The sequence below is a fragment of the Leuresthes tenuis genome, unplaced genomic scaffold (assembly GCF_036924035.1).
Source record: "Leuresthes tenuis unplaced genomic scaffold, fLeuTen1.0.hap1 SCAF_7, whole genome shotgun sequence".
Lineage (NCBI taxonomy): Eukaryota > Metazoa > Chordata > Actinopteri > Atheriniformes > Atherinopsidae > Leuresthes > Leuresthes tenuis.
The window spans coordinates 830,611-857,684 of NW_027325361.1; the positions used below are offsets into that span (position 1 = coordinate 830,611).

Below are 27,074 nucleotides of genomic sequence, written 5' to 3' on the forward strand. Positions count from 1 at the left end.
CTGCTCAAAGTGTTCAGATCAGCTGCTCAAAGTGTTCAGATCGGCTGCTCAAAGTGTTCAGATCGGCTGCTCAAAGTGTTCAGATCAGCTGCTCAAAGTGTTCAGATCGGCTGCTCAAAGTGTTCAGATCAGCTGCTCAAAGTGTTGAGATCAGCTGCTCAAAGTGTTCAGATCAGCTGCTCAAAGTGTTCAGATCAGCTGCTCAAAGTGTTCAGATCAGCTGCTCAAAGTGTTCAGATCAGCTGCTCAAAGTGTTCAGATCGGCTGCTCAAAGTGTTCAGATCAGCTGCTCAAAGTGTTCAGATCGGCTGCTCAAAGTGTTCAGATCAGCTGCTCAAAGTGTTCAGATCAGCTGCTCAAAGTGTTCAGATCAGCTGCTTAATGTTGGACCTGCAGAGCCTGAAATGAACTGAGATGAAGTCGTGGCTGTGGTCCACGGTTTCTGCATGATGTCATCCATCTGATACGAGTGGGATTACCGCACCGCCCTGTTATTTGGGACTTCATGTTCTTGTGTTTTATGTTTTCGGAGCTCTTATAGTTTCAGCACCTCGGCCTTTAGCAGGGAAATGGGATTCTCAGCCGGCTTTGAGTGGAGCTTCATGGTGTGGTGGGAAGGCAGACAGATGTTTCTGTGCTGCTGCTGCTGACGTTTTATGTGTTTCTGTGTGAAATTAAAGAGCCGACGGGGCGTTTTTCATCCACTCTGACTGATCTACCTGCTGCTTACACTGTGGAATGCTGGGTAATGAATCACAGCGCTGTCACGGGCTGCATTTAGCTGTAAGTGTCTCCTGAAGGAGACGTCCTCCTTCACCTGTTGTTTGCCTCAGCTTGAATTTTCCACGTCCTCACCTGGCGGCAGGTTGAAACGCACGCTTCCCCTGCAGGATCTCTGCTTTCAGACTCACTTTCTCTCCCCAGAAGCTCTTTTTCTGCTGTGGCTCGGTTACAGCGTGGAGGAATGATGTCATCGTCCTTTTCTAACAGGAGTGGGTGTTGATGCGTTGCCATGGGCCGAGACAAACACATCATATGTGGATAATCTGTCAGCTGTTTGTGTTCTGAGGCCCACAGTTGGACAAACTTCATGTGATCTGTTTACAGCCGTCTGCAGAAGCCCTGAAAGGCATGACAGGAAGTTGCATTTCTGCATTTCCTCAGCCGTTTATGACTCAATAGAGGGTCAGAAAAGCTTTTCAAAGATTATCTGTGGCTATAATCCAGGGCAGCAGATATTATCACGATATCAGCTCCTGTAATAATCGACTTTCTGAACCAAAGTGTTATTTCTGTAGCATGAGGTTGATGAATAATCATGACTTTGTGGGATAGTCACACTAGTTGATTCCCAGCCCCAAACAGCAGGACAGAGTGAGCTTCCAGATGTTTTACAGATGTTTCAGAGCCTCCATGTGTGGCGTTAAGTGTCTTTCCATCCAGAAAATGTGAGCTTTTTACATTCTTGTAACCCTGACCCCAACATCCTCATTGAAAATGAAACCTGTGTTTCCATCAATGCTGATCGGAGCTGCAGCCCATAAATACAAATGACTGCGGAGTTGTTCGATGTGGGACTGAATGCTGATTTAAAGCCTTTTTAAAAGGAGTTTCATGAAGACAGAAGATGGACTGGTTCAGATCGCTCAACAGAAAGAGAGATCTGCACAATTTCTCGTTTTTCCCTCCCTGGCTGTGTCTCCAGCTGTGGGACAACAGCCAGAGGAGAATGACCTGCTGAGTCTAGGAACCTCCGAGTCCACCGACTTTGAGACTCTGGGGAAGAAAGACATTTACTTCCTCTGCGTTAAAGTCTTAAACTTGCGCTCGCTGGCAGGGGTGAAGGTGTCCAGGTGGACTGAGGTTTTTGGCGAAGGGCTGTTGGAGGTCTCTGTACAAACCTGGCAACAAACGGACAGGAGGCCTCCGGTGGAGGATTGTAGACGAGGCCATAGCTACGAACCGGTATCTGGGGCACCTTGATCCAAACACGGGGGACACCTGTCCTTTCTGCTCCCAGTCAGAGACAGCTGGCCATCTTTTTGTCCAGTGTCCCAGATTAGAGGCTCATTTCAGACACCTTCAGAGGTGGATTAAGGGGTTTGGTCAGGTGTTTTCTTTTAGCCTCTTTATTTTTGGCCCTTGGTTTTGTGCCAAACAGAAGGCTGAACACCAACTGATAAATTTTGTTTCAGGGACAGCAAAGTTGGCCATTTGGAAGACCAGAAAGAACAGGGTCAGAGGTCAGGGGTCAGGAGACGTGGCGGCCATGGTGACTGCGCTGATGGCAGCTCGGCTCAGAGTAGATTTCAGTTTTTATAAAATGACTGGAAAAACGCCGTTTTTTTTTTTCATTTTTTTCGTGTTTTTGTTTTGATTTTTTTAGCTTGGTTTTGAGCTTGTGAAAAATAAATACTGTAAATAGAAAGATTTTGGAATAAAGGTTGTTTCAAAATCTTTCTCGGTCTCCTTCTCCTTCTCCTTCTCCTTCTCCTTCTCCTTCTCGGTCTCCTTCTCCTTCTCCTTCTCCTTCTCGTCCTCCTTCTCCTTCTCGGTCTCCTTCTCCTTCTCCTTCTCGGTCTCCTTCTCGTCCTCCTTCTCCTTCTCCTTCTCCTTCTCCTTCTCCTTCTCCTTCTCGGTCTCCTTCTCCTTCTCCTTCTCCTTCTCCTTCTCCTTCTCCTTCTCCTTCTCCTTCTCCTTCTCCTTCTCCTTCTCGGTCTCCTTCTCCTTCTCCTTCTCGGTCTCCTTCTCGTCCTCCTTCTCCTTCTCCTTCTCCTTCTCCTTCTCCTTCTCGGTCTCCTTCTCCTTCTCCTTCTCCTTCTCCTTCTCCTTCTCCTTCTCCTTCTCCTTCTCCTTCTCGGTCTCCTTCTCCTTCTCCTTCTCGTCCTCCTTCTCCTTCTCCTTCTCCTTCTCCTTCTCGGTCTCCTTCTCCTTCTCCTTCTCCTTCTCGTCCTCCTTCTCCTTCTCGGTCTCCTTCTCCTTCTCCTTCTCGGTCTCCTTCTCGTCCTCCTTCTCCTTCTCCTTCTCCTTCTCCTTCTCCTTCTCGGTCTCCTTCTCCTTCTCCTTCTCCTTCTCCTTCTCGGTCTCCTTCTCCTTCTCCTTCTCGGTCTCCTTCTCGTCCTCCTTCTCCTTCTCCTTCTCCTTCTCCTTCTCCTTCTCGGTCTCCTTCTCCTTCTCCTTCTCCTTCTCCTTCTCCTTCTCCTTCTCCTTCTCGGTCTCCTTCTCCTTCTCGGTCTCCTTCTCCTTCTCCTTCTCTTCTCGTGGGCTGAGTGTATCGTCACACCTCCAGTGAACAGTGTTTCCTCAGAGGATCTTCTGGAATTAATTATATTAGCCGAAAACCGGCTTCTTTTTCCATGTGTCACGCTCTGATATTTGTTACTCGTTTGTCTTTTAATTACTGCCCACCAGGATAGACGTTTAATCTCAGCGTTTCTGCAGCAGAGCTGCTGGTGCTGACGTTCTCCAGCTGTTTTATTCGGTCATTTTTCACAAACTCTGAACTGTTGAAATAATGCCTGATTTCATGGCTTTTCCTGTCATTTGCATTTCGTTTTGATCACAAAAGAAACCTCTCAGCTGCAGCTCCTGCATGTTCAGACTCGTTCCACTGAAAAGTGGAGCAGAGCTCAACACCAAGCAATGATAGTTTGGGAATGTGTCTCCTGCAGATTTAGTTGTTTTCATAGATGCTAATATTAATTATTATTATTATTAAATGGCCATTAACCAGCACTGGGTTCAGGGGACCAGTCAGAAAGCTGCAGCACCATCAGGGGTTGATATGAAACTGTATCCTGCAGGCTGTGTTTTTAAAAGGCCTGACTGACAGAAAATAATCTCTAATTTTTGTTTTAATTGAACATTTAACTTTAAAAACCCAGTGAGCCGAAATAACTCTTAAATTTTCTCCTGAACTGTTAAAGGCTGCAGTTTTTCTCCTTTTCCTGTCGCTGCAAATCCAAGAAACAAACTTTTTGAAAAACCCAACAATAAAAGGAATTACGGTATATTTTACATGATTATTGGTCCTTAAACTCCTTTTTTACTCGTCTCTAAATATCAAAGTGCATCAGAGAGTGCTGTATTTGTGCTTTTGGAAATAAAAGGTGAACCAGGTTCGGCTTAGCGGCCTGAAAATAAAATGTCTGATTTATTTTCTCCCCAAAAACTCGATTTTTGTTTCATGGATTTATTTATTCTTTTGGTTGATCAGAGACTTAAGTCGTCATTGATGAAATAATTCATCGTCTAACTGGCGTACAGCGGCCTGGTTCTGCTGGACCAGAAGTAAAACGCCAGCTCAAACTGGGCCTTTACTGGGTTTCCCAACACGTTCCAGGTCTGACTCTGGACTACGGAAGCCCAGAGGGAGCGCCGGAAGTTGAAGAGAAAACCCATTTTCTTAAAAAAGTGGAAATAACCGATAAAATCGTCTTTTTTTGGGAAAGTACCTTGATGCTGTGAACTGATGTCGGTCCGGTTTGGTCACGTAAACATTAACAGAAACCCAAAAGCATCTCAGTCTCATCTCCAGATAACCTGCTGTCTTTAGTTTATTTCTTTAAATACCGGTCAGAAGGACTCCGGGTCCGACGAGCGCCGCCACGCCTCCAAGAAGGCGCCGCCACGCCTCCAAGAAGGCGCCGCCACGCCTCCAAGAAGGCGCCGCCACGCCTCCAGGAAGGCGCCGCCACGCCTCCAAGAAGGCGCCGCCACGCCTCCAAGAAGGCCTCCACCTGTTGTCTCCTCACAGGAAACCCATAACTCCTGTTAATGTTTTACTCCTGGTGTGTTCAGGGCACATTTACCAGGAAAACCCCCCCAGATATCTGACTTCTGTCACTGTATCCTTAACTCTGACTTTAAGAGACAGTCAGTTGAATATTTCTGGCTGCAGCGCAGATGTTAGCCCCACAGCTGGATTAAACGAGCTGTCAGGTGTCCCGCAGACACTAAACTAATTAGAGTTGTTCAGTTTTAGGAGCTTCAAAGTGAGACTTTTCAGCTGATGACATTAGTTTTTTAAAGAAAAGTGACACCAGGTGGTCAATGCTGATCGGAGGTGGAGCCGATAAACGACTGAATGTTGTTTAAACTCAACTCAAAACACGCATTTTAACCCAAAAATGATTCACAAAGTGGGGAAATAATAAAGGAGCATATAAGATAAAAATATATACAATTAATTCAACATTTAATTTGATAATGAAATCAGAGTTAAATCAGATGATAATAATCAAAGATGAAGCCAGAGATTAAATTATTCTTTTATAGAAGAAAAACAACCATAGCAACAAATATAGATCGATTCCACGTAAGAAATGACACGTTTTTACTTTAGATCAGACTTTATTCTGTCTTTGTTGACTGAAGAAGAGAAAAAGAGCTGCAGGTGGCCCAGTGTTTCATTGATTTCCTGTTTTATCGGCTTAATGCAGCTTCTCTCTCGCTATAAACTCAATAAATATGACTGTGTTGTGCAGAGATGCGCAGTACTGGCAGAAGATTAAAGAGAAAGTACCAAAACAGCGCAGAGCCTACTGATTGGACCTGTTTTTCCAGAGCAGCTCTCCATGCATCGATCATTAGCCTCGAGTGTTTGCCCTCCTGCTCATCAGACCACTGTTAGGTTACTTATTGAAGCTACTGCCCTCCCTCGCAGAGATACGGGAGGGTAATTTCCTCATGGTCTAACCAGATACGGCTGATTGAAGTGCATCTGAGGAGCCGTTCAGCCAGAGCGACCTCTGAGACTCGCGGGCCCACAGGCTGATTCATGGCTAATCGGCCATTTTTAGGGTGCCTGGAAGGGACAAAATGCTGCGGCACAGATGTTGTTGGGAGACCAGCAGCAATCATAAAGCCTCCTCAGCCGGTGTTGATGAGGCTGTTAATGGTCTGAAGGCGTTTGATAGCGTGCTGCCTCTCCCTGTCCGTCTGATCTAAGCCCGACGTGGCGCCGCAGAAGGCTAATCTGAGGATTTCACTGGGTTTCTTTGCACATTTGGGCCTGTTTTTGGGCCGTTTTCCTGCCTGTTTTTCCTTTAAACTGCTGCAGATTAACGGGCTGCTCTCACACATTGCTTCAGACTGAGCTTTACTAACTGCTAATGCTGAAAACGTGAGATTCTGAGCCCTGGGTAAGCTGCCAGCACAAGATTCCTAATGAAGGAAATCCATCAGTCTGCCTCTGCTTAGTGCTGCATTATGTCTGCCTGCAGTCACTGGACCTGAGTGATGGCAGGAGGCCACATTACGCTGCATTACATGTGAGAACAGCAATTATTCTGTTAGTCTGACCAAAACCAGGCTGCTGAAATGCACGTGAGCGACTGAAAGGCTCTCAGAACCGGACCAACACTCCTCGAGTGCTCGGGGCTAAAAATCTGAAGATTATTTTGACCACTGATTAGTGATTTTTAGTGTTTCCTCCTGTTCTGTGAGCAGAACTCTGCTTCCATCCACACTGAGCTGCAGTCCTGCTTCTTCCCATCAGAACCAGACTGCTGATCCAGATAAACTCAGAGCGTCTCTGAGCATAAAAGCTTCTAACAGAACCAGCAGGGCTCTGCTTTCTCTGCCTGTTTGAATGATTCAAAGCTGCAGAAAACGCAGTCGGTGCCGGTTGGTGTCGGACCGTTCGGTTCGCAGCCATCGGACGGTGCCGGTTGGCGTCGGACCGTTCGGTTCGCAGCCATCGGACGGTTCTGGTTGGTGTTGGACCGTTCGGTTCGCAGCCATCGGACGGTGCCGGTTGTTGTCGGACCGTTCGGTTCGCAGCCATCGGACGGTGCCGGTTGCCGTCGGACCGTTCGGTTCGCAGCCATCGGACGGTGCCGGTTGGCGTCGGACCGTTCGGTTCGCAGCCATCGGACGGTGCCGGTTGGCGTCGGACCGTTCGGTTCGCAGCCATCGGACGGTGCCGGTTGGCGCTGGACCGTTCGGTTCGCAGCCATCGGACGGTTCTGGTTGGCGTTGGACCGTTCGGTTCGCAGCCATCGGACGGTTCTGGTTGGCGTTGGACCGTTCAGTTCGCAGCCATCGGACGGTGCCGGTTGGCGTTGGACCGTTCGGTTCCCAGCCATCGGACGGTGCCGGTTGGCGTTGGACCGTTCGGTTCGCAGCCATCGGACGGTGCCGGTTGGCGTCGGACCGTTCCGTTCGCAGCCATCGGACGGTGCCGGTTGCCGTCGGACCGTTCGGTTCGCGGCCATCGGACGGTGCCGGTTGGCGTTGGACCGTTCAGTTCGCAGCCATCGGACGGTGCCGGTTGGCGTTGGACCGTTCGGTTCCCAGCCATCGGACGGTGCCGGTTGGCGTTGGACCGTTCAGTTCGCAGCCATCGGACGGTGCCGGTTGGCGTTGGACCGTTCGGTTCCCAGCCATCGGACGGTGCCGGTTGGCGTTGGACCGTTCGGTTCCCAGCCATCGGACGGTGCCGGTTGGCGTCGGACCGTTCAGTTCGCGGCCATCGGACGGTGCCGGTTGGCGTTGGACCGTTCGGTTCGCAGCCATCGGACGGTGCCGGTTGGCGTCGGACCGTTCCGTTCCCAGCCATCGGACGGTGCCGGTTGGCGTTGGACCGTTCCGTTCCCAGCCATCGGACGGTGCCGGTTGGCGTTGGACCGTTCGGTTCCCAGCCATCGGACGGTGCCGGTTGGCGTTGGACCGTTCGGTTCGCAGCCATCGGACGGTGCCGGTTGGCGTTGGACCGTTCGGTTCCCAGCCATCGGACGGTGCCGGTTGGCGTTGGACCGTTCGGTTCGCAGCCATCGGACGGTGCCGGTTGGCGTTGGACCGTTCGGTTCGCAGCCATCGGACGGTGCCGGTTGGCGTTGGACCGTTCGGTTCGCAGCCATCGGACGGTGCCGGTTGCCGTCGGACCGTTCGGTTCGCGGCCATCGGACGGTGCCGGTTGGCGTCGGACCGTTCGGTTCGCAGCCATCGGACGGTGCCGGTTGGCGTCGGACCGTTCGGTTCGCAGCCATCGGACGGTGCCGGTTGGCGTCGGACCGTTCGGTTCGCAGCCATCGGACGGTGCCGGTTGGTGTCGGACCGTTCCGTTCGCGGCCATCGGACGGTGCCGGTTGGCGTCGGACCGTTCGGTTCGCGGCCATCGGACGGTGCCGGTTGGCGTCGGACCGTTCGGTTCTCAGCCATCGGACGGTGCCGGTTGGCGTTGGACCGTTCGGTTCGCAGCCATCGGACGGTGCCGGTTGGCGTTGGACCGTTCGGTTCGCAGCCATCGGACGGTGCCGGTTGGCGTTGGACCGTTCGGTTCGCAGCCATCGGACGGTGCCGGTTGGCGTCGGACCGTTCGGTTCGCAGCCATCGGACGGTGCCGGTTGGCGTCGGACCGTTCGGTTCGCAGCCATCGGACGGTGCCGGTTGGCGTTGGACCGTTCGGTTCGCAGCCATCGGTCGGTGCCGGTTGGCGTTGGACCGTTCGGTTCGCAGCCATCGGACGGTGCCGGTTGGTGTCGGACCGTTCGGTTCGCAGCCATCGGACGGTGCCGGTTGGCGTCGGACCGTTCGGTTCGCAGCCATCGGACGGTGCCGGTTGGCGTCGGACCGTTGATGGAAACCCTTTTACTTCAACAACAAACTGAAAAAGAAATGCCTCAGATAAAAATAATGCCGGAGGAACATCTTCGGGTTGGGATGTTGAACCTTGGCCTGGATTTCAGCGACTCATCCTTCACAATAAAAGCTTTGTGATTCACTTCCCTTTTCTGAGTTTCGCCGGTTCGATGGTGTAATGTTTCTAAAGTAGTTTAGTTTTCACAGTGTGGCTCTAGTCCAAATGATCTTACCTTCAAATTCACAGGAGCAGGTGCTTCCAAACGCTGGCTTTTAGTGTAGAGGGTCGTTTCTCTCGCTATCTGCTCGCCATAAACTGTTCTGCCTTTTGCAAAATTAGGTAAATGAACATTATGAAAACCATATCTGAACTGAAAGTGATTCAGAACGGTCTGTGTCCGCATCGTGATGCATCTAAAATCAGACTTTACCTCCTTCTTAAATGCATGTCAGTCGGTTCATGATGTAGATTTTAAGGTAAAAGTGCACAGTGACCCCATGTGTTATTAATGACCTGCCATTTATAAACTGACCTAATTAAACTTTTAAATCAGAGAACACATGATGGTCCAGCTGGAAGCGCAGAACTCTGCTGTTTGTAGCTGTTCTGACTCACATTCCTGTTGTTATCCCTCCTCCTCTCGTCCTGTGATGATAGTCCAGCTGATTTTGTGCAGTTTGGGCCCGTTTAGACCCCGTATTTTCACTCGTTCTGGGTGGTCCGATCACAGCTGGATGCTGGGGCCGTTGCCTACAGTTTTCCACTTAAAGTTTTAACAATTATTTCACAGGAAGAGTGAGGAGAGCTGTGCTGTGACTCACAGAAACCATCAATCACTTCCTACTGCATTAACAAGAGAAGCTGAATGTTTGAGTGAAAACTGTTAAAACAACCAAGAAATGCAGAAAAGTCGCCATTAATCATGCAAATAAGTAATATTCCTGCTGTTTATGTCATCACAGCTACACAGAAATCTCTTAGGCCAGAAAATACTGTTCACATACTTGCTCTGTACCAAAGCTTTTACTGGAGGATTCCTGTAGGGGGCGCAGCAGCTGACTCAGGCAGGAAAAAGCCATCCTCACTCTGTTTCTAGGAAGCTAGTGGATAACAAAAGGAAGCTAGCAGAGAACGGAAGGAAGCTATCATCCTCACTGTTTCTGTTTGCGATTGTCATGATAACTTGTTGGGAGAAAACAACAAGGAGCAATATCAGAGAAAAAGAGGAACATTTGTGAAAAAGTTTAGGAGCATTTCAAAGAAAAGAGAAGCGAAAATACTGGACAGTGTGTCCATTGTAAAAGCCAGTTAGCTTAGCACGATAGCACAACGTCAATGCTACAGCATCTCAGTAGAAAGCAGCCAGTTCACATATCGAGTTCACTGAGCGGAACAAACACGAAGCATCTTTGAGCAAGACTCTGAACCCCACTTTGCATCCATCGGTGTATGAATGGTTAGAAACAGAAGGACGCCAGCAGAGAACAGAAGGAAGCTAACAGAAAACAAAGAAGCTAGCAGAGAACAGAAGGAAGCTAGCAGAGAACAAAGAAGCTAGCAGAGAACAGAAGGAAGCTAACAGAAAACAAAGAAGCTAGCAGAGAACAGAAGGAAGCTAGCAAAGAACAGAAGGAAGCTAGCGGAGAAAGGAAGGAAGCTAGCAAAGAACAGAAGGAAGCTAGCAGAGAACAGAAGGAAGCTAGCAGAGAACAGGGAAGCTAGAAGAGAATAGAAGGAAGCTAGCAGAGAATAGAAGGAAGCTAGCAGAGAACAGAAGGAAGCTAGCAGAGAACAGAAGGAAGCTAGCAGTGAACAGAAGGAAGCTAGCAGTGAACAGAAGGAAGCTAGCAAAGAACAGAGGGAAGCTAGCAGAGAAGAGAAGGAAGTTAGCAGAGAGCAGAAGGAAGCCAGCAGAGAACAGAAGGAAGCTAGCAGTGAACAGAAGGAAGCTAGCAGAGAACAGAAGGAAGCTAGCGGAGAAAGGAAGGAAGCTAGCAAAGAACAGAAGGAAGCTAGCGGAGAAAGGAAGGAAGCTAGCAGAGAACAGAAGGAAGCTAGCAGAGAACAGAAGGAAGCTAGCAGAGAACTGAGTTCTGAGCTGGTTCTGAGCAGGTTCTGAGCAGGTTCTGAGCTGAGTGGAGCACAGATCCTCTCTGAGGTGGGACCAGCTGCAGCTCAGGTTACGTCAGCGTTTAAAATCCTTTCATGTTGAAGCAGGAGCTGGAATCCAGGATGAGTTCACACACTTATTAATAATATCACCGTGCACTGAAGCTGAAGCGTGCACTGAAGCGTGCACTGAAGTGTGCACTGAAGCGTGCACTGAAGCTGAAGCGTGCACTGAAGTGTGCACTGAAGCGTGCACTGAAGCTGAAGCGTGCACTGAAGCTGAAGCGTGCACTGAAGCTGAAGCTGATGAAACTGGCGTTAATCAGAGCATGAAGCTGTGTGGATGTGGCTCACATAAAAGGCACCATGGGGCGGTGTTTCCGTGCGCTTTCCGTGCGCTTTCCGTGCGTTTTCCGTGCACGTTGGCATGTAAATGAGCTGTTTCTGCTGCAGGCAGGAAGCTGGATGGAAACAGGCTTCAAACAGCTGGCAGCGCTGCCATGGAAAGGTGTCGGCTGAGAAAACTCAGGGAGGAGCTGAAAGACTGGTGCAGCGAGCGCCTCTTCCTGCCACACGCATGTGCACGGGCACACGCATGTGCACGGGCACACCAGGGCACACGCACGGGCACACGCACGGGCACGGGCACACCAGGGCAGCGGACCCGGGACTCAGGCCTGCAGCGGTGTCACTGAGGAGGATTCTTGCTTTACTGAGATCAGGGAAACGTGAACTTCCTGTTTTGGAAGAAATGTCGCCGTGGAAACGCTGAAAGCCTCCGCCGGTAGCGGCGTGCCTGAATGGCGCTCAGCCCCCCCACCGATGGTTTTACGTCTTTAAAAGTCACTGATTACTCTCAGATCTGAACCCCAGAAAGCGCCGGACGGCCCCGTTTCCTTCATTACGATCGGGGTCATTCGCTCTGGGACAGACTGATGCATCGGGACGCTGTGGGTTCACCACCTCGTGATGCATCAGCTCGCTTCACGCCACCTCTCCTTTCAGCCTGTTTCCCCAGATGCTTCAGCTCGCTTCACGCCACCTCTCCTTTCGGCCTGTTTCCCCAGATGCATCAGCTCGCTTCACGCCACCTCTCCTTTCAGCCTGTTTCCCCAGATGCATCAGCTCGCTTCACGCCACCTCTCCTTTCGGCCTGTTTCCCCACTTCACGCCACCTCTCCTTTCGGCCTGTTTCCCCACTTCACGCCACCTCTCCTTTCGGCCTGTTTCCCCACTTCACGCCACCTCTCCTTTCGGCCTGTTTCCCCACTTCACGCCACCTCTCCTTTCGGCCTGTTTCCCCACTTCACGCCACCTCTCCTTTCGGCCTGTTTCCCCACTTCACGCCACCTCTCCTTTCGGCCTGTTTCCCCAGATGCATCAGCTCGCTTCACGCCACCTCTCCTTTCGGCCTGTTTCCCCAGATGCATCAGCTCGCTTCACGCCACCTCTCCTTTCGGCCTGTTTCCCCAGATGCATCAGCTCGCTTCACGCCACCTCTCCTTTCGGCCTGTTTCCCCACTTCACGCCACCTCTCCTTTCGGCCTGTTTCCCCAGATGCATCAGCTCGCTTCACGCCACCTCTCCTTTCGGCCTGTTTCCCCACTTCACGCCACCTCTCCTTTCGGCCTGTTTCCCCAGATGCATCAGCTCGCTTCACGCCACCTCTCCTTTCGGCCTGTTTCCCCAGATGCATCAGCTCGCTTCACGCCACCTCTCCTTTCGGCCTGTTTCCCCAGATGCATCAGCTCGCTTCACGCCACCTCTCCTTTCGGCCTGTTTCCCCAGATGCATCAGCTCGCTTCACGCCACCTCTCCTTTCAGCCTGTTTCCCCAGATGCTTCAGCTCGCTTCACGCCACCTCTCCTTTCGGCCTGTTTCCCCACTTCACGCCACCTCTCCTTTCAGCCTGTTTCCATCCTGAGTCACAGCTGAGCTGTTTGGGCCGATTCGTCACCTGCAGCCAAACCGTCTGCTGAGCTCATTTTTCCCTCAGCAGGCCGAGTTCAATTGAATTTTCTTCCAAATTATGAAGTTTTTCCTGGATTTGCTGCTGAGTTTAACTTCATGCAGTGACCAAACAGAATCACCAGAAGGTTCATGTTGTGACGTCAGTTTCTGTGCACGTGGGAAAAGTTTTCACTGAAGGTTTCAATCAGGGAGAAAACAAAGCCACATCCTTCTTTCTCCTCAAGGAATAAAAGTGGGTTTCATGTACAGCAACTCAACCCTGATTTCAACAGAGACACAAAGTGCCTGTTAGTGGGATAACTTCATGGTTTCCTGTGAGAAACTAAGTGAACCCCTGATCCAGCAGCTTGCAGCAGCAGTGAGTGTAAAACTAAGTGAACCCCTGATCCAGCAGCTTCAGCAGCAGTGAGCTGCAGTGATGGTTTCCTGTGGGACGTTATCAGTCTCTCTCCAAAGGACATTGTTCCAGAAGTCTTGAGCTTTGTTCAGATGCAGCTTTGCAAACCTAAGCTGTGCTGCCATGTTCTTTTTAGAGAGAAGAGGCTTTCTCCTGCAGCCCTTCCAAACAAGCCATCCTTGTTCAGTCTTTTTCTAACTGTACTGTCATGACCTTTAACCTTTAACATGCTAACTGAGGCCTGTGGAGTCTGAGATGTAGCTCTGGGCTTTTTCACCTTGGGGTGACCTTTAACCTTTAGCATGCTAACCGAGGCCTGTAGAGTCTGAGATGTAGCTCTGGGCTTTTTCACCTTGGGGTGACCTTTAACCTTTAGCATGCTAACCGAGGCCTGTAGAGTCTGAGATGTAGCTCTGGGCTTTTTCACCTTGGGGTGACCTTTAACCTTTAGCATGCTAACCGAGGCCTGTAGAGTCTGAGATGTAGCTCTGGGCTTTTTCACCTTGGGGTGACCTTTAACCTTTAGCATGCTAACCGAGGCCTGTAGAGTCTGAGATGTAGCTCTGGGCTTTTTCACCTTGGGGTGACCTTTAACCTTTAGCATGCTAACTGAGGCCTGTAGAGTCTGAGATGTAGCTCTGGGCTTTTTCACCTTGGGGTGACCTTTAACCTTTAGCATGCTAACTGAGGCCTGTAGAGTCTGAGATGTAGCTCTGGGCTTCTTCACCTTGGGGTGACCTTTAACCTTTAACATGCTAACTGAGGCCTGTAGAGTCTGAGATGTAGCTCTGGGCTTCTTCACCTTGGGGTGACCTTTAACCTTTAACATGCTAACTGAGGCCTGTAGAGTCTGAGATGTAGCTCTGGGCTTTTTCACCTTGGGGTGACCTTTAACCTTTAACATGCTAGCTGAGGCCTGTAGAGTCTGAGATGTAGCTCTGGGCTTTTTCACCTTGGGGTGACCTTTAACCTTTAACATGCTAACTGAGGCCTGTAGAGTCTGAGATGTAGCTCTGGGCTTCTTCACCTTGGGGTGACCTTTAACCTTTAGCATGCTAACTGAGGCCTGTAGAGTCTGAGATGTAGCTCTGGGCTTCTTCACCTTGGGGTGAACTTGCTGGGACGTCCACTCCTGGGAAGATTGACAGCTGTCCTGAATGTTTTCCACTTGTGAATAATCTTTCTCTCTGTAGAATGATGGACTCCAGATAGTCTGGAAATGGCCTTATAACCCTTCCCAGACTGATGGGCAGCAGCAGCTGCTTCTCTGAGATCATTGCTGGTGTCTTTCCTCCTTGGCATCGTGTTAAACACACCTGAAAACTGACAGAACTCCTGCTTTTATAGAGCTGCTCACACTGACTGAGGATCAGTTCATCAGAGCATTGATCAGTTAATCAGAGCATTGATCAGTTAATCGGAGCATTGATCAGCAGCTCCTGGCTGCTACTCTTAGTTCCTGTGGAAGCAGTGAGGGTTCACTTAGTTTTTCTCACCCTGCTGCTGTGTTTAGTCTCCGTTTTCGTTCCATAAATAAAGACACAGTGTGAGTTACTGAGTTTGAACACCTGCTGAGGAACAGGCAGTTTTATGATGTTCTCATATTTAAATGTTAGAAGTGAAAGAGGATGTGATTTATTTTTAAATGACTGTTTTTAACTCCTTTGGCCTCTATCACAGACTCAGACTCAGTGAGGGCTGAAGGTTCCTGTAACCTTTGACAGCTCCCATTAGTCCCAGTCTTCACTGCTCTTTGACAAACAGTTTGAAAGCAGCTCCTTCGGTGAACCACAGGAGCTGTTTTCAGTGGCCAAAGCACTCATTTCTGCTGGCAGGCGGCGCTGCAGGACCCCCTCGGGAATAATATAGCATGTTAGTTTGTGTTGCTGAGCCTGGGAGAGGCTCCGCTTTGGAAAAGTAACCACAGCGAACCACGGAGATGGGTTCCTCTCCGGCAGTCGGCTGGATTCAGTCTGTGAAAGCACTTGATTGTAGTTCCTGTGAGTAGCGTGAGAGGTTGGTGTCATTAGACCCGAGAGCAGATAATCATTTAAACATGTGGAGCTCGTCATTCACCAACAGTTCAGCTTCAGCTTCTCTTCAGCAAACAGACGCCACTTCTGATTTTAGGATGAAATGCGGCCACGTTAGCATCCAAAAGGTTAAAAGCTTGCAGATCAAAGGTCAAAGGTCATCTCTCTGCTCTCGGTGTTAATTCAGCAGATCACCAGAGAATTTGTAATCATTTGGATCGACTCCTTTCCTCTAATTTAATTAGATGGAAATCTAAAAGCAGAACATTTCCACCAGAAGCTGGCTTCATCCGCCCAGCAGGGTGGATGTGAGGGGGCGGGGCTTAGCAGAGGAGGCGGGGCCAACTTAAGGAGTGACGTTTTAGAAATGAAAATCAGAACGGCTCGTTAAAGGAGGAACTTTCAAACAAAGGGAACTAAATAAATACCAGGGTTGTGTTTTTGGGGAGTTTTCCACCTGCTGGTGACCTCAGACGCCCTGATATATGCTCCCAGGAACAGGAAGAAGGAGTTTTACACTTCAGACGCCCTGATATATGCTCCCAGGAGCAGGAAGAAGGAGTTTTACACCTCAGACGCCCTGATATATGCTCCCAGGAGCAGGAAGAAGGAGTTTTACACCTCAGACGCCCTGATATATGCTCCCAGGAGCAGGAAGAAGGAGTTTTACACTTCAGACGCCCTGATATATGCTCCCAGGAGCAGGAAGAAGGAGTTTTACACTTCAGACGCCCTGATATATGCTCCCAGGAGCAGGAAGAAGGAGTTTTACACTTCAGACGCCCTGATATATGCTCCCAGGAACAGGAAGAAGGAGTTTTACACTTCAGACGCCCTGATATATGCTCCCAGGAGCAGGAAGAAGGAGTTTTACACTTCAGACGCCCTGATATATGCTCCCAGGAGCAGGAAGAAGGAGTTTTACACCTCAGACGCCCTGATATATGCTCCCAGGAGCAGGAAGAAGGAGTTTTACACCTCAGACGCCCTGATATATGCTCCCAGGAGCAGGAAGAAGGAGTTTTACACTTCAGACGCCCTGATATATGCTCCCAGGAGCAGGAAGAAGGAGTTTTACACTTCAGACGCCCTGATATATGCTCCCAGGAGCAGGAAGAAGGAGTTTTACACTTCAGACGCCCTGATATATGCTCCCAGGAACAGGAAGAAGGAGTTTTACACTTCAGACGCCCTGATATCTGCTCCCAGGAACAGGAAGAAGGAGTTTTACACTTCAGACGCCCTGATATATGCTCCCAGGAGCAGGAAGAAGGAGTTTTACACTTCAGACGCCCTGATATATGCTCCCAGGAGCAGGAAGAAGGAGTTTTACACTTCAGACGCCCTGATATATGCTCCCAGGAGCAGGAAGAAGGAGTTTTACACTTCAGACGCCCTGATATATGCTCCCAGGAGCAGGAAGAAGGAGTTTTACACTTCAGACGCCCTGATATATGCTCCCAGGAGCAGGAAGAAGGAGTTTTACACTTCAGACGCCCTGATATATGCTCCCAGGAGCAGGAAGAAGGAGTTTTACACTTCAGACGCCCTGATATATGCTCCCAGGAGCAGGAAGAAGGAGTTTTACACTTCAGACGCCCTGATATATGCTCCCAGGAACAGGAAGAAGGAGTTTTACACCTCAGACGCCCTGATATATGCTCCCAGGAGCAGGAAGAAGGAGTTTTACACTTCAGACGCCCTGATATATGCTCCCAGGAGCAGGAAGAAGGAGTTTTACACTTCAGATGCCCTGATATATGCTCCCAGGAACAGGAAGAAGGAGTTTTACACCTCAGACGCCCTGATATATGCTCCCAGGAGCAGGAAGAAGGAGTTTTACACTTCAGACGCCCTGATATATGCTCCCAGGAACAGGAAGAAGGAGTTTTACACTTCAGACGCCCTGATATATGCTCCCAGGAACAGAAAGAAGGAGTTTTACACTTCAGACGCCCTGATATATGCTCCCAGGAACAGGAAGAAGGAGTTTTACACTTCAGACGCCCTGATATATGCTCCCAGGAACAGAAAGAAGGAGTTTTACACCTCAGACGCCCTGATATATGCTCCCAGGAGCAGGAAGAAGGAGTTTTACACTTCAGACGCCCTGATATATGCTCCCAGGAACAGGAAGAAGGAGTTTTACACTTCAGACGCCCTGATATATGCTCCCAGGAACAGGAAGAAGGAGTTTTACACTTCAGACGCCCTGATATATGCTCCCAGGAACAGGAAGAAGGAGTTTTACACTTCAGACGCCCTGATATATGCTCCCAGGAACAGGAAGAAGGAGTTTTACACCTCAGACGCCCTGATATATGCTCCCAGGAGCAGGAAGAAGGAGTTTTACACTTCAGACGCCCTGATATATGCTCCCAGGAACAGGAAGAAGGAGTTTTACACTTCAGACGCCCTGATATATGCTCCCAGGAACAGGAAGAAGGAGTTTTATACAATATGTCACCTTTAAATAGTCAAACAAGCCCTCGCCGCACACTTGAAACAAAAGAAAAAGCAAGAACAAAACTAAACATCTTGGTCATCTTTGGAGGTTCCGATATGAAGTGTTTCACTCAGTGTTTTCCTTTCTTTATCTGCTGAAAACAGCTTTAACGAGGACAGCTCTGGGCCATAAAAGCACCAGCTGTGAGTCTTTGAAATCCCAAGTTGACAAATTACATCATGAATAGGAAGCAGCATAGAGTTTATGCTAAACAGATCAGAGCTGTGAAAATCCAATTTGCTGGTTCTTTAACCTCTAAACAAGGAATTTTCTGGAGGGGGAGGTGTTTTATAGCAGCAGTGCTGCCTTTGTTTGTTAGACAACCCAACTAACAGCTAAATGTGTTGTTGGGTGGAGGAAAGTGACTGGAGCAGACTAACATGAAACTGAAGTGTTGCTGAAGCTGCTCTGATGGGCAGAGGCACATTAAGGACAATATGATGGTGTGGTTGTGCTAGCGGGTAGTTCTGATTTATGTTTCAACAGAAAATAGCCACTATTTGTACAACACAATTGCCTCAAGTGTCCATCTGTTCTCTGTTCTCTGTCTTCTGTTCACTGCTAGCTTCCTTCTGTTCTCTGCTAGTTTCCTTCTGATCTCTGCTAGCTTCCTTCTGTTCTCTGCTAGCTTCCTTCTGATCTCTGCTAGCTTCCTTCTGTTCTCTGCTAGCTTCCTTCTGATCTCTGCTAGCTTCCTTCTGTTCTCTGCTAGCTTCTTTCTGTTCTCTGCTAGCTTCCTTCTGTTCTCTGCTAGTTTCCTTCTGATCTCTGCTAGCTTCCTTCTGTTCTCTGCTAGCTTCCTTCTGATCTCTGCTAGCTTCCTTCTGTTCTCTGCTAGCTTCCTTCAGTTCTCTGCTAGCTTCTTTCTGTTCTCTGCTAGCTTCCTTCTGTTCTCTGCTAGCTTCTTTCTGTTCTCTGCTAGCTTCCTTCTGTTCTCTGCTAGTTTCCTTCTGATCTCTGCTAGCTTCCTTCTGTTCTCTGCTAGCTTCTTTCTGTTCTCTGCTAGCTTCCTTCTGTTCTCTGCTAGTTTCCTTCTGATCTCTGCTAGCTTCCTTCTGTTCTCTGCTAGCTTCTTTCTGTTCTCTGCTAGCTTCCTTCTGTTCTCTGCTAGTTTCCTTCTGATCTCTGCTAGCTTCCTTCTGTTCTCTGCTAGCTTCCTTCTGATCTCTGCTAGCTTCCTTCTGTTCTCTGCTAGCTTCCTTCTGATCTCTGCTAGCATCCTTCTGTTTCTAACCATTCATACACCGATGGATGCAACGTGGGGTTCAGAGTCTTGCTCAAAGATGCTTCGACATGTAGCCTGGGGAAGCCGGAGTCGAACCACCGATTGGTGGCCTCCTGAGCCAGAGCTGTTGACATTGTGCTATCATGCTAAGCTAACTGGCTTCTACAATGGACACACTGTTCAGAATTTTTTTTTGTTTTCTTTGAAATGCTCCTAAACTTTAAACATTTTTCCTCTTTTTCTCTGATTTTGCTCCTCGTTGTTTTCTCCGGTTTCCTGCATCCAATCAAGCCGCTGCGAACGCAGCACGTGTGCACGGTGTGCGACGGTAATAACTGTCCGTGTGAAACGGGGCATGTTGGGGGGAGTTGTTTCAGTTTTTAGAATCATACCTGCACATCCCTGTTTGCTCACCTGATTACTCATAACTGTGGCGTTAACCTTTGACCTTTTCCTCAGTTATCAGCTCATTTTGTATCAGAAACAGTCTGTTTTTAAACGATGGCTCCGCCCCTTTACGGCTGATCGGCTTCACTCGAGTGTAGAGCAGGTAACAGCTTGAGCTTTAGCATGAAGCTGAACAGGTTGTGTTGGTGCTGTGATTAAAGCAGTCAGACCCGAGGTTCAGTTCACGCCTTTTCTCACCTGGTTCTTATTGCCCTTTCAGCCTGCCCTGCAGACTCTTTCTGCTTCCTTTCCTTTCAGAACGGTGTGACTCATGGTGCCTGAAGCTGTGGTCTTTGCCTTTTTCATCATGTGATCACCTGCTGCTTCTTTGTCCTGTTTTTATCGGCTCTTCTGGGCTCGGGGGGATCTTTTCTGCTCTGGATGAACTGAATGAACGGCCCACACAGAAATTCCCCTCACATTTGCTCACGGTTCTCTGGCTCCAGCCACTCCCTCCTGTTGTTCCGCAGAGTTTCCACAACCTTTACTGAAGTAGAACTTTGTCTCCGTTGGTAAAAGCAGAAAATATAGTGAAAGTTCTGCGTCATTAATGAGTATTTTCTGACTTCTTTCATGTAAAAATGATGATTTAAAATGATATTTGCTTGATGAAGGAGACGCGTTTATTTAAACTCTGAGTCCTGTTCATTGATCCACATCCAGCACCAGACCATGCAGTTAGAAACCCAAGAGGAGGAAGACGTGACATTTCCCAGCGTCACGCCTCCTGTTTCTGTGGCTGAGATCCACAGCAACCGAGCTGTAATCTGGTCCAGCAGAGGTTCGTCAGCCTCGGGCCCCCCCGGTGGGACCGTGAAGGTCGCCTCATGTGGGGAGAGGAGGCAGCCAGGCTGGGGGTGAGCTCATGTTGAAACAGCCCTGATCCATCATGTCCACCTCCCCGTTCAGAGCCTGAGCTGCTCAGCTTTTCCTCATTTAAACAGCATATTTTCCCTTAAATTCACTGGATTAAAGCTGCATTTCAGCTGGAACTCAGCCTGCTGGTTGCTGCTAAAAGAAAACTCCCAACAGTTCTCAGGTTTTATGACTCATCTACCAGAGAAGTTTGGTATCTGCTGGGAAAAAAAGAAATAAAAAGAAAATATTTCCTCCCAAACATGAGTTTAATGAAGACATGTTGAGCAGAGGAAGCTGATTCTTCCCTGAAGGTACCGTCACAGAAAGAGGTCAGACACCAAATTATTTAACATAAATCAGCACGAATGATGGAACATCTGAGATCAGCGGCCGGACTGAGGAAGACTTCAGCAGAACACAGTGGTGTGGTGGTGAGTTCAGGCCCAGTGGACTCCATCCAACTGAAAGTGTCTCGTTAATCGATGGCAGACTTTCTGTAGAGGTTCAAACCAGGATCTCATGTGAGACTTTGATGAGATGCAGCCTGAGCCTGAATAATTCATTAAATATCCAAACACAGCACACTGATGACCTCATCAAATCAAACGCCAAACCCTACCAGAACAGAAATAAAGGTTCAAACAAATGAATCAGAGACAGGTTAACTTTTGTTTGGATGATCTGTATAAATATGTACAACTTCATGTGAAAATCCAACCCATAGATATTCAGAAGACTGCTTTTAGTGTTTCAGTGTCTGTCTGAGGATGTTTGCTGCTGGGAAAAAGGCGTCTGCAGGCTGCTTCCATCTTCTTCTGTCTGCTCCCTCTGATGATCAGTAGAAAATGAGCTGTCTGAGGCTGTTGGAAGCTGTTTGAGGCTGTCTGAAGTGGTTTGAGGCTGTTTGAGGCTGTCTGAGGCTATCTGAGGCTGTTTGAGGCTGTCTGAGGCTATCTGAGGCTGTCTGAAGCTGTTTTAAGCTGTTTGAGGCTATCTGAGACTGTTTGAAGCTGTTTGAGGCTATCAGAAGCTGTTTTAAGCTGTTTGAGGCTGTCTGAGGCTGTTTGACGCTGTTTTAAGCTGTTTGAGGCTATCTGAGGCTGTTTGAGGCTGTTTGAGGCTGTTTTAAGCTGTTTGAGGCTATCTGAGGCTGTCTGAAGCTGTTTGAAGCTGTTTGAGGCTATCTGAGACTGTTTGAAGCTGTTTGAGGCTACCAGAAGCTGTTTTAAGCTGTTTGAGGCTGTCTGAGGCTGTTGGAAGCTGTTTGAGGCTGTCTGAGGCTGTCTGAAGCTGTTTGAAGCTGTTTGAGGCTATCTGAGACTGTTTGAAGCTGTTTGAGGCTATCAGAAGCTGTTTTAAGCTGTTTGAGGCTGTCTGAGGCTGTCGGAAGCTGTTTGACGCTGTTTTAAGCTGTTTGAGGCTATCTGAGGCTGTTTGAGGCTGTTTTAAGCTGTTTGAGGCTATCTGAGGCTGTTTGAGGCTGTTTTAAGCTGTTTGAGGCTATCTGAGGCTGTTTGAAGCTGTTTGAAGCTGTTTGAGGCTATCTGAGGCTGTCTGAAGCTGTTTTAAGCTGTTTGAGGCTATCTGAGGCTATCTGAGGCTGTTTGAAGCTGTTTGAGGCTATCTGAGGCTATCTGAGGCTGTTTGAGGCTGTCTGAGGCTATCTGAGGCTGTTTGAGGCTGTCTGAGGCCATCTGAGGCTATCTGAGGCTGTCTGAGGCTATCTGAGGCTGTTTGAAGCTGTTTGAGGCTATTTGAGGCTGTTTGAGGCTGTCTGAGGCTATCTGAGGCTATCTGAGGCTGTCTGAAGCTGTTTGAAGCTGTTTGAGGCTATCAGAAGCTGTTTTAAGCTGTTTGAGGCTGTTTGAGGCTGTTTTAAGCTGTTTGAGGCTATCTGAGGCTGTTTGAGGCTATCTGAGGCTGTCTGAAGCTGTTTTAAGCTGTTTGAGGCTATCTGAGGCTATCGGAGGCTGTTTGAGGCTATCTGAGGCTGTTTTGAGGCTTCAGTTGGTTCTGTTTACATTTTATGGACTTTTTATTGAACCGATTAGATAATTAGTACCGTCACACACTGAAAGACTCAGATTCATACTGAAAGGGAGCATGAGATGCTTCCTGAGTCCAACGCCAACACGTCCGCCTGCAGCGAGCAGCGGGGCGCTCTGTGGCGCCAGCCGGGCGTTTAAACCATCGCTCCTCCCTCCCTGGTTCAGACTGAACGCAGTGAAGCGATGAGGCTCTGCTGAGTGCGTCTGTCTGTGCAGCCGGACGGACTTTAATGCTGTTGGCCCAGCACCAGCTGATGGAGGCGGGGCTCCACCTTCCAGGTCATTAACCATGAGGCGGACAGGAGGAGAGGATGATGAACGCTGGGGTTCCTCAGGCTTTGTGTGCATGTGTTTAACTTTAAAAGGCTTTAAACACCAGCTGGTTTGTTGTTTAATGGAGAGGAAGCTGCATTATTCACTGGAAGCTGTCGGATTATTTCTCTCCAGTCTCAGATCATCTGAAACAGGACTTTTTTTTATAGGAAATCCCCTTTTTCTGGGTTTTATCACAGTTTTTGGTTCTGAAGACGATCAGATTCTGATTTTTAGTGGAAACTTTCATCTGAAACGTGTTTCTGAGCTGGTTTGGAAGTGTTTCAGATCTGTTGTGATGCGTAACCATGGCGACGGTAAAGCAGCTGACTGAGCTTTGCCTGGAATAAGAGCCCAAATCCAGATGAGTTGAAGAGGAGACGTCTGGGATGCAGAGCAGGAACAAAATGGAGCAAAAGGAGGAAGTTTAAAGCATTTCCTCCTTTAATCATCAGGGGAAAAGTGAGATCTCTGCTGGATAAAACGCTCGGAGCCCTGATGGGGACATTTTAAACTGCATTTATTTCAAGTTTGAGTTTATTTCCTCAGTTTTCTGTCAGATTCGTTATAATCTGAATATGTTTAATTTCCGTGTTACGTTCCTTTACATCGTATTGATCTATTTATCTTCAGATGCTGCATTTTCTCCCCTTTTAGCTTATTTATTTCCATGTTTTACAGGATTAATAAATGAACAGAGAAACAAAGTAAATAAACTATAATAATTCAGTTATTTTGGCATAAATTGAATGTTTTCTGTGGTTTGAGGAGCTTTTATCACCATGTGAACGAATGAAAGAATCTAAGAGATTAACTCTGATTAATAAAAGCTGCTGCAGTGCACGTGGCAGAGCTTTCCGTGCACAACGTGCACAGCAGAGCCACTGCTTCAGGTGTGTGGACGACACCTGGATCCAATCTGCGGCACGTCTCCACGCTCGCTGGCGTCCTGCTGCGGCTTCATGGATGCAGCTCGCACAGGTTCCTGAAACCGTCCAGATGTTCCGTGGCGTGGGCAGATGTTTCCGTGGCGTGGGCAGATGTTTCACGGCGTGGGCAGATGTTTCACGGCGTGGGCAGATGTTTCGGTGGCGTGGGCAGATGTTTCGGTGGCGTGGGCAGATGTTTCGGTGGCGTGGGCAGATGTTTCGGTGGCGTGGGCAGATGTTTCCGTGGCGTGGGCAGATGTTTCATGGCGTGGGCAGATGTTTCATGGCGTGGGCAGATGTTTCCGTGGCGTGGGCAGATGTTCCGTGGCGTGGGCAGATGTTTCCGTGGCGTGGGCAGATGTTTCCGTGGCGTGGGCAGATGTTTCCGTGGCGTGGGCAGATGTTAGATTGAGTTTCTGTCCTCAGTTTGAACACAGGTGTGTTGTCCTGTGAGGCGGGGGGGGCGGCGGCCTTTTATGGGCGTACCGTGCCTTTAAGAATCTGCCTTTAAGAATTTGCCTTTAATCGAAGGCTCTCAGCTGGACTCTTTTTGACTTGTTACCAGCGTTTGATGCAGGAAATGAAAAGAAGCCGCAGCCGGACCCGGCTTCAGATTCCAGCGCAGTGACCCCCCCACACCTGTTCTGACCCCCCCACACCTGCTCTGACCCCCCCACACCTGTTCTGACCCCCCCACACCTGCTCTGACGTCTCTTCTCTTCTTTCCCCAGAAGGAGTTCGCAGCCCCCCCCCTGCTGTTCAGGAAGCTGAGCAACCCCGACCTGTCGCCCGCCGCAGCGACCGCCGCCAAGAACAAGCTGCACCGCCAGCTGAGCCAGGACGAGAGCCGGGCCCGCCGCAGCAGCATGGCCATGACGGGTAACACGTGCACTGTTTCTGAGCCCCGGGCGCACTGTTTCTGAGCCCCGGGCGCACTGTTTCTGAGCCCCGGGCGCACTGTTTCTGAGCCCCGGGCGCACTGTTTCTGAGCCCCGGGCGCACTGTTTCTGAGCCCCGGGCGCACTGTTTCTGAGCCCCGGGCGCACTGTTTCTGAGCCCCGGGCGCACTGTTTCTGAGCCCCGGGCGCACTGTTTCTGAGCCCCGGGCGCACTGTTTCTGAGCCCCGGGCGCACTGTTTCTGAGCCCCGGGCGCACTGTTTCTGAGCCCCGGGCGCACTGTTTCTGAGCCCCGGGCGCACTGTTTCTGAGCCCCGGGCGCACTGTGATGCTAGGAATGAGGAGCATGCGACTGCTTCCTGTTGCCCCTCAGTTATTTTAGGCTGTAAAGGTGACATTTTGTGCCCAGATCCAGTTAAAGATGAAACTTTATGTCTGATGAGCAGCTTCTCCCCCAGCGGGCGGAGCCGAGTTCTCCTCAGCGTAACCACGGGCCGCGGCACTGACCCGGGTCTCTCTGTCCCCCACAGGTAAGCAGCTGCTGCCTCTGTCCAGCAGTCTGCACGCCGGCGTGAGTCAGCTGGCCTGGCAGGCGCCCTCCGGCGGCGCCGGGGGGCCCGGGGCCGCCGGGGCGCCGTCGACCGCAGGAGACGCCAACAACCTGGTCCGCATGAGGAGCCAGGTTCTGGGACAGTCGGCGCCTTCCCTCACGGGACCGGTCAGTCAGAAATGTGTTTTATGATCTTTACTCTGAGAAGAAGTCAGAAATATCTGCTGAGTCACGCTGGATCCAAAAGGTTTTTACTGACAAACGCACGCCGCTCGCTGCAGAGCGAGGAAATGGGGCAGAAACGATGTGTGCACGTGAGTGTGAGTGTGCACGTGAATGTGATGGGCCGCTGTGGCTGCACAGTGCACGTTTGTGCACCTGTGACCCCTGCTGGCTGCTCTGGGAACTGCAGCTTTAACTTCACGGTTCTGTTTAGTGTCAGAACTAATGGGCGGGTTTGACTGGTTCTGGTTCCAGGAGGTCTGCAGTCTGCTCCGGTTTCTGTCTTCATATCATCCGTCGATTAGTTATTTTTAAATAATGGATCAGAACCGGATGGTTCATCTAATTTATTCTAATCATTTCATCTGATTTAATTTAACCTTTAATGCATAATATGAAGGAACTTCAGCTGAATGAGAGTAATTTAGAATAGAATCTTGCTTAATATTTAAAAGAAAATGTTTGATTTCCTGCTCTTAATTGAATCGAACTGCAGTTCGGTGCCAGCAGCAGCTGTTTTTCTGCACGTTTGGAGACAAACTGACAGAAGAAAATGTGAAAAAGGATCAGTGAAGTCAGAACTGGTCCCTGGATGCAGTGCAGGAAGTGTTTCCTCCAGCAGAGGGCAGCAGAGTTTCACCTGTTCTTTCTGCTCCAAACCTCCAGAAATGATGCAGAACGGGTCCCAACAGGCTGAGCTTGGGCAGGAAATCATATTTTCTGTTGAGTTTAGACTGAAATCTCTGAAGTTGAAGGAAATCGTGTGAATCATTTGAGCGGTTTGTTTGACTTCATAATTAGCTTTTCCTCATGTCTGACCTGCTGAGTCGGGTTTTTCTAGTCCTGACGGCAGCTTTATGAAGGCTGTCCTTCTTCCTTCTGCAGTTCGTCAGGATTAACAGGCTTACGTTAGGAATGAGGAACACCTGAGGCCCTGCATCATGTTTCATCCTTTAGGAAACACAGGTTTTATTCTTTGAAAAGACGAACAGAACAGAACAGAACCCTCATCATTACTGTTATTCAACACATGTTGGCTGACAGAGTTCAGACCTTCATCACCTCAACAGTCTGATTTATTGGAAACGTTGAACTTCAAGTAAAGAATGAAAGTAAACCACCGCTAACATGTGATCCATTTGAATTGGGATCAGCCAACATCAGATGGTCTTTGTGAGCAGATTCATGATTGGATCTGTTTCAGCGCCGGTTGTCTCAGAGGAACCAGGACAGCTTTGCTTCTTTGGAGCTTTGAGTCTTCATCACCTGATTATTTCAGCAGATGTTGCTGCACAGCTGCTTCCTGTGACTCATATCGAGTTCGGAGAACCACACTTTGAACTCGCTCACCTTGAATTCTGTGAATAAATCTGGATCTTTGAGGAGCTTCGTCTGAAAAGCTCGACCGTAGAAAAACGAGTACCGTACCGTGGCGTCGACTCGGTACCGAAGTATCGGTTCATCCCAAGAAGAAAATGAGCAGTGATCTGAGGTGGCTGATGAGCAGCGAACGGGTCAAACAGAACCGGTGGCCCGGCGGGAGCACGCCACAGCGGGAGGCTCGGCGTCTGTTCATCCAGCTGAAGCTGCTGAAAACTGACGGGACCCCGACGTTCTGTTTGAACAGAGAACTTTATACGAAAGGAACATCTTCACAAACTTACTTCCACGGCAGGGAGTTTTATTTAATGTTTCTGAGGTTTCAGAACCTCCTAAACGGCGTCGGAGGCTGTGAATCTGTCACATGACATCGTGTCAGCGTTTACGGTCTGCGAACACGCCCTTTTATTCGGAGCAGGTGACGGACGGCGCTGCATCTTCTTCTTCGGTCGGCGCCTCTCAGCCCGTTTCTCTTTATTTTCCTCTCTTTGCACCCTGAGAAGAACTCGATGGTTGTGATAAACCCTCTGAACTCACCCAGTTTGATCCTGTGGATCTTATTTCTGACTCAGAGGAGGAGTCGGCTGCAGAATCTGTCACATGAC

The 27,074-nt window shown here is 49.3% G+C and overlaps 1 protein-coding gene across 4 annotated transcripts in view; it reads left to right on the forward strand.

Moving 5' to 3' along the window:
• Window positions 1-27,074, forward strand: part of mast2 (microtubule associated serine/threonine kinase 2) — a 154,701-nt gene that overhangs the window by 2,352 nt on the left and 125,275 nt on the right. For all 4 annotated transcript variants that reach the window (XM_072388825.1, XM_072388826.1, XM_072388827.1 and 1 more), the window contains exons 2-3: window positions 24,151-24,298; window positions 24,848-25,035. In XM_072388825.1, the coding sequence (XP_072244926.1) occupies window positions 24,151-24,298; window positions 24,848-25,035 (336 nt within the window). The remainder of the gene's footprint in view (window positions 1-24,150; window positions 24,299-24,847; window positions 25,036-27,074) is intronic.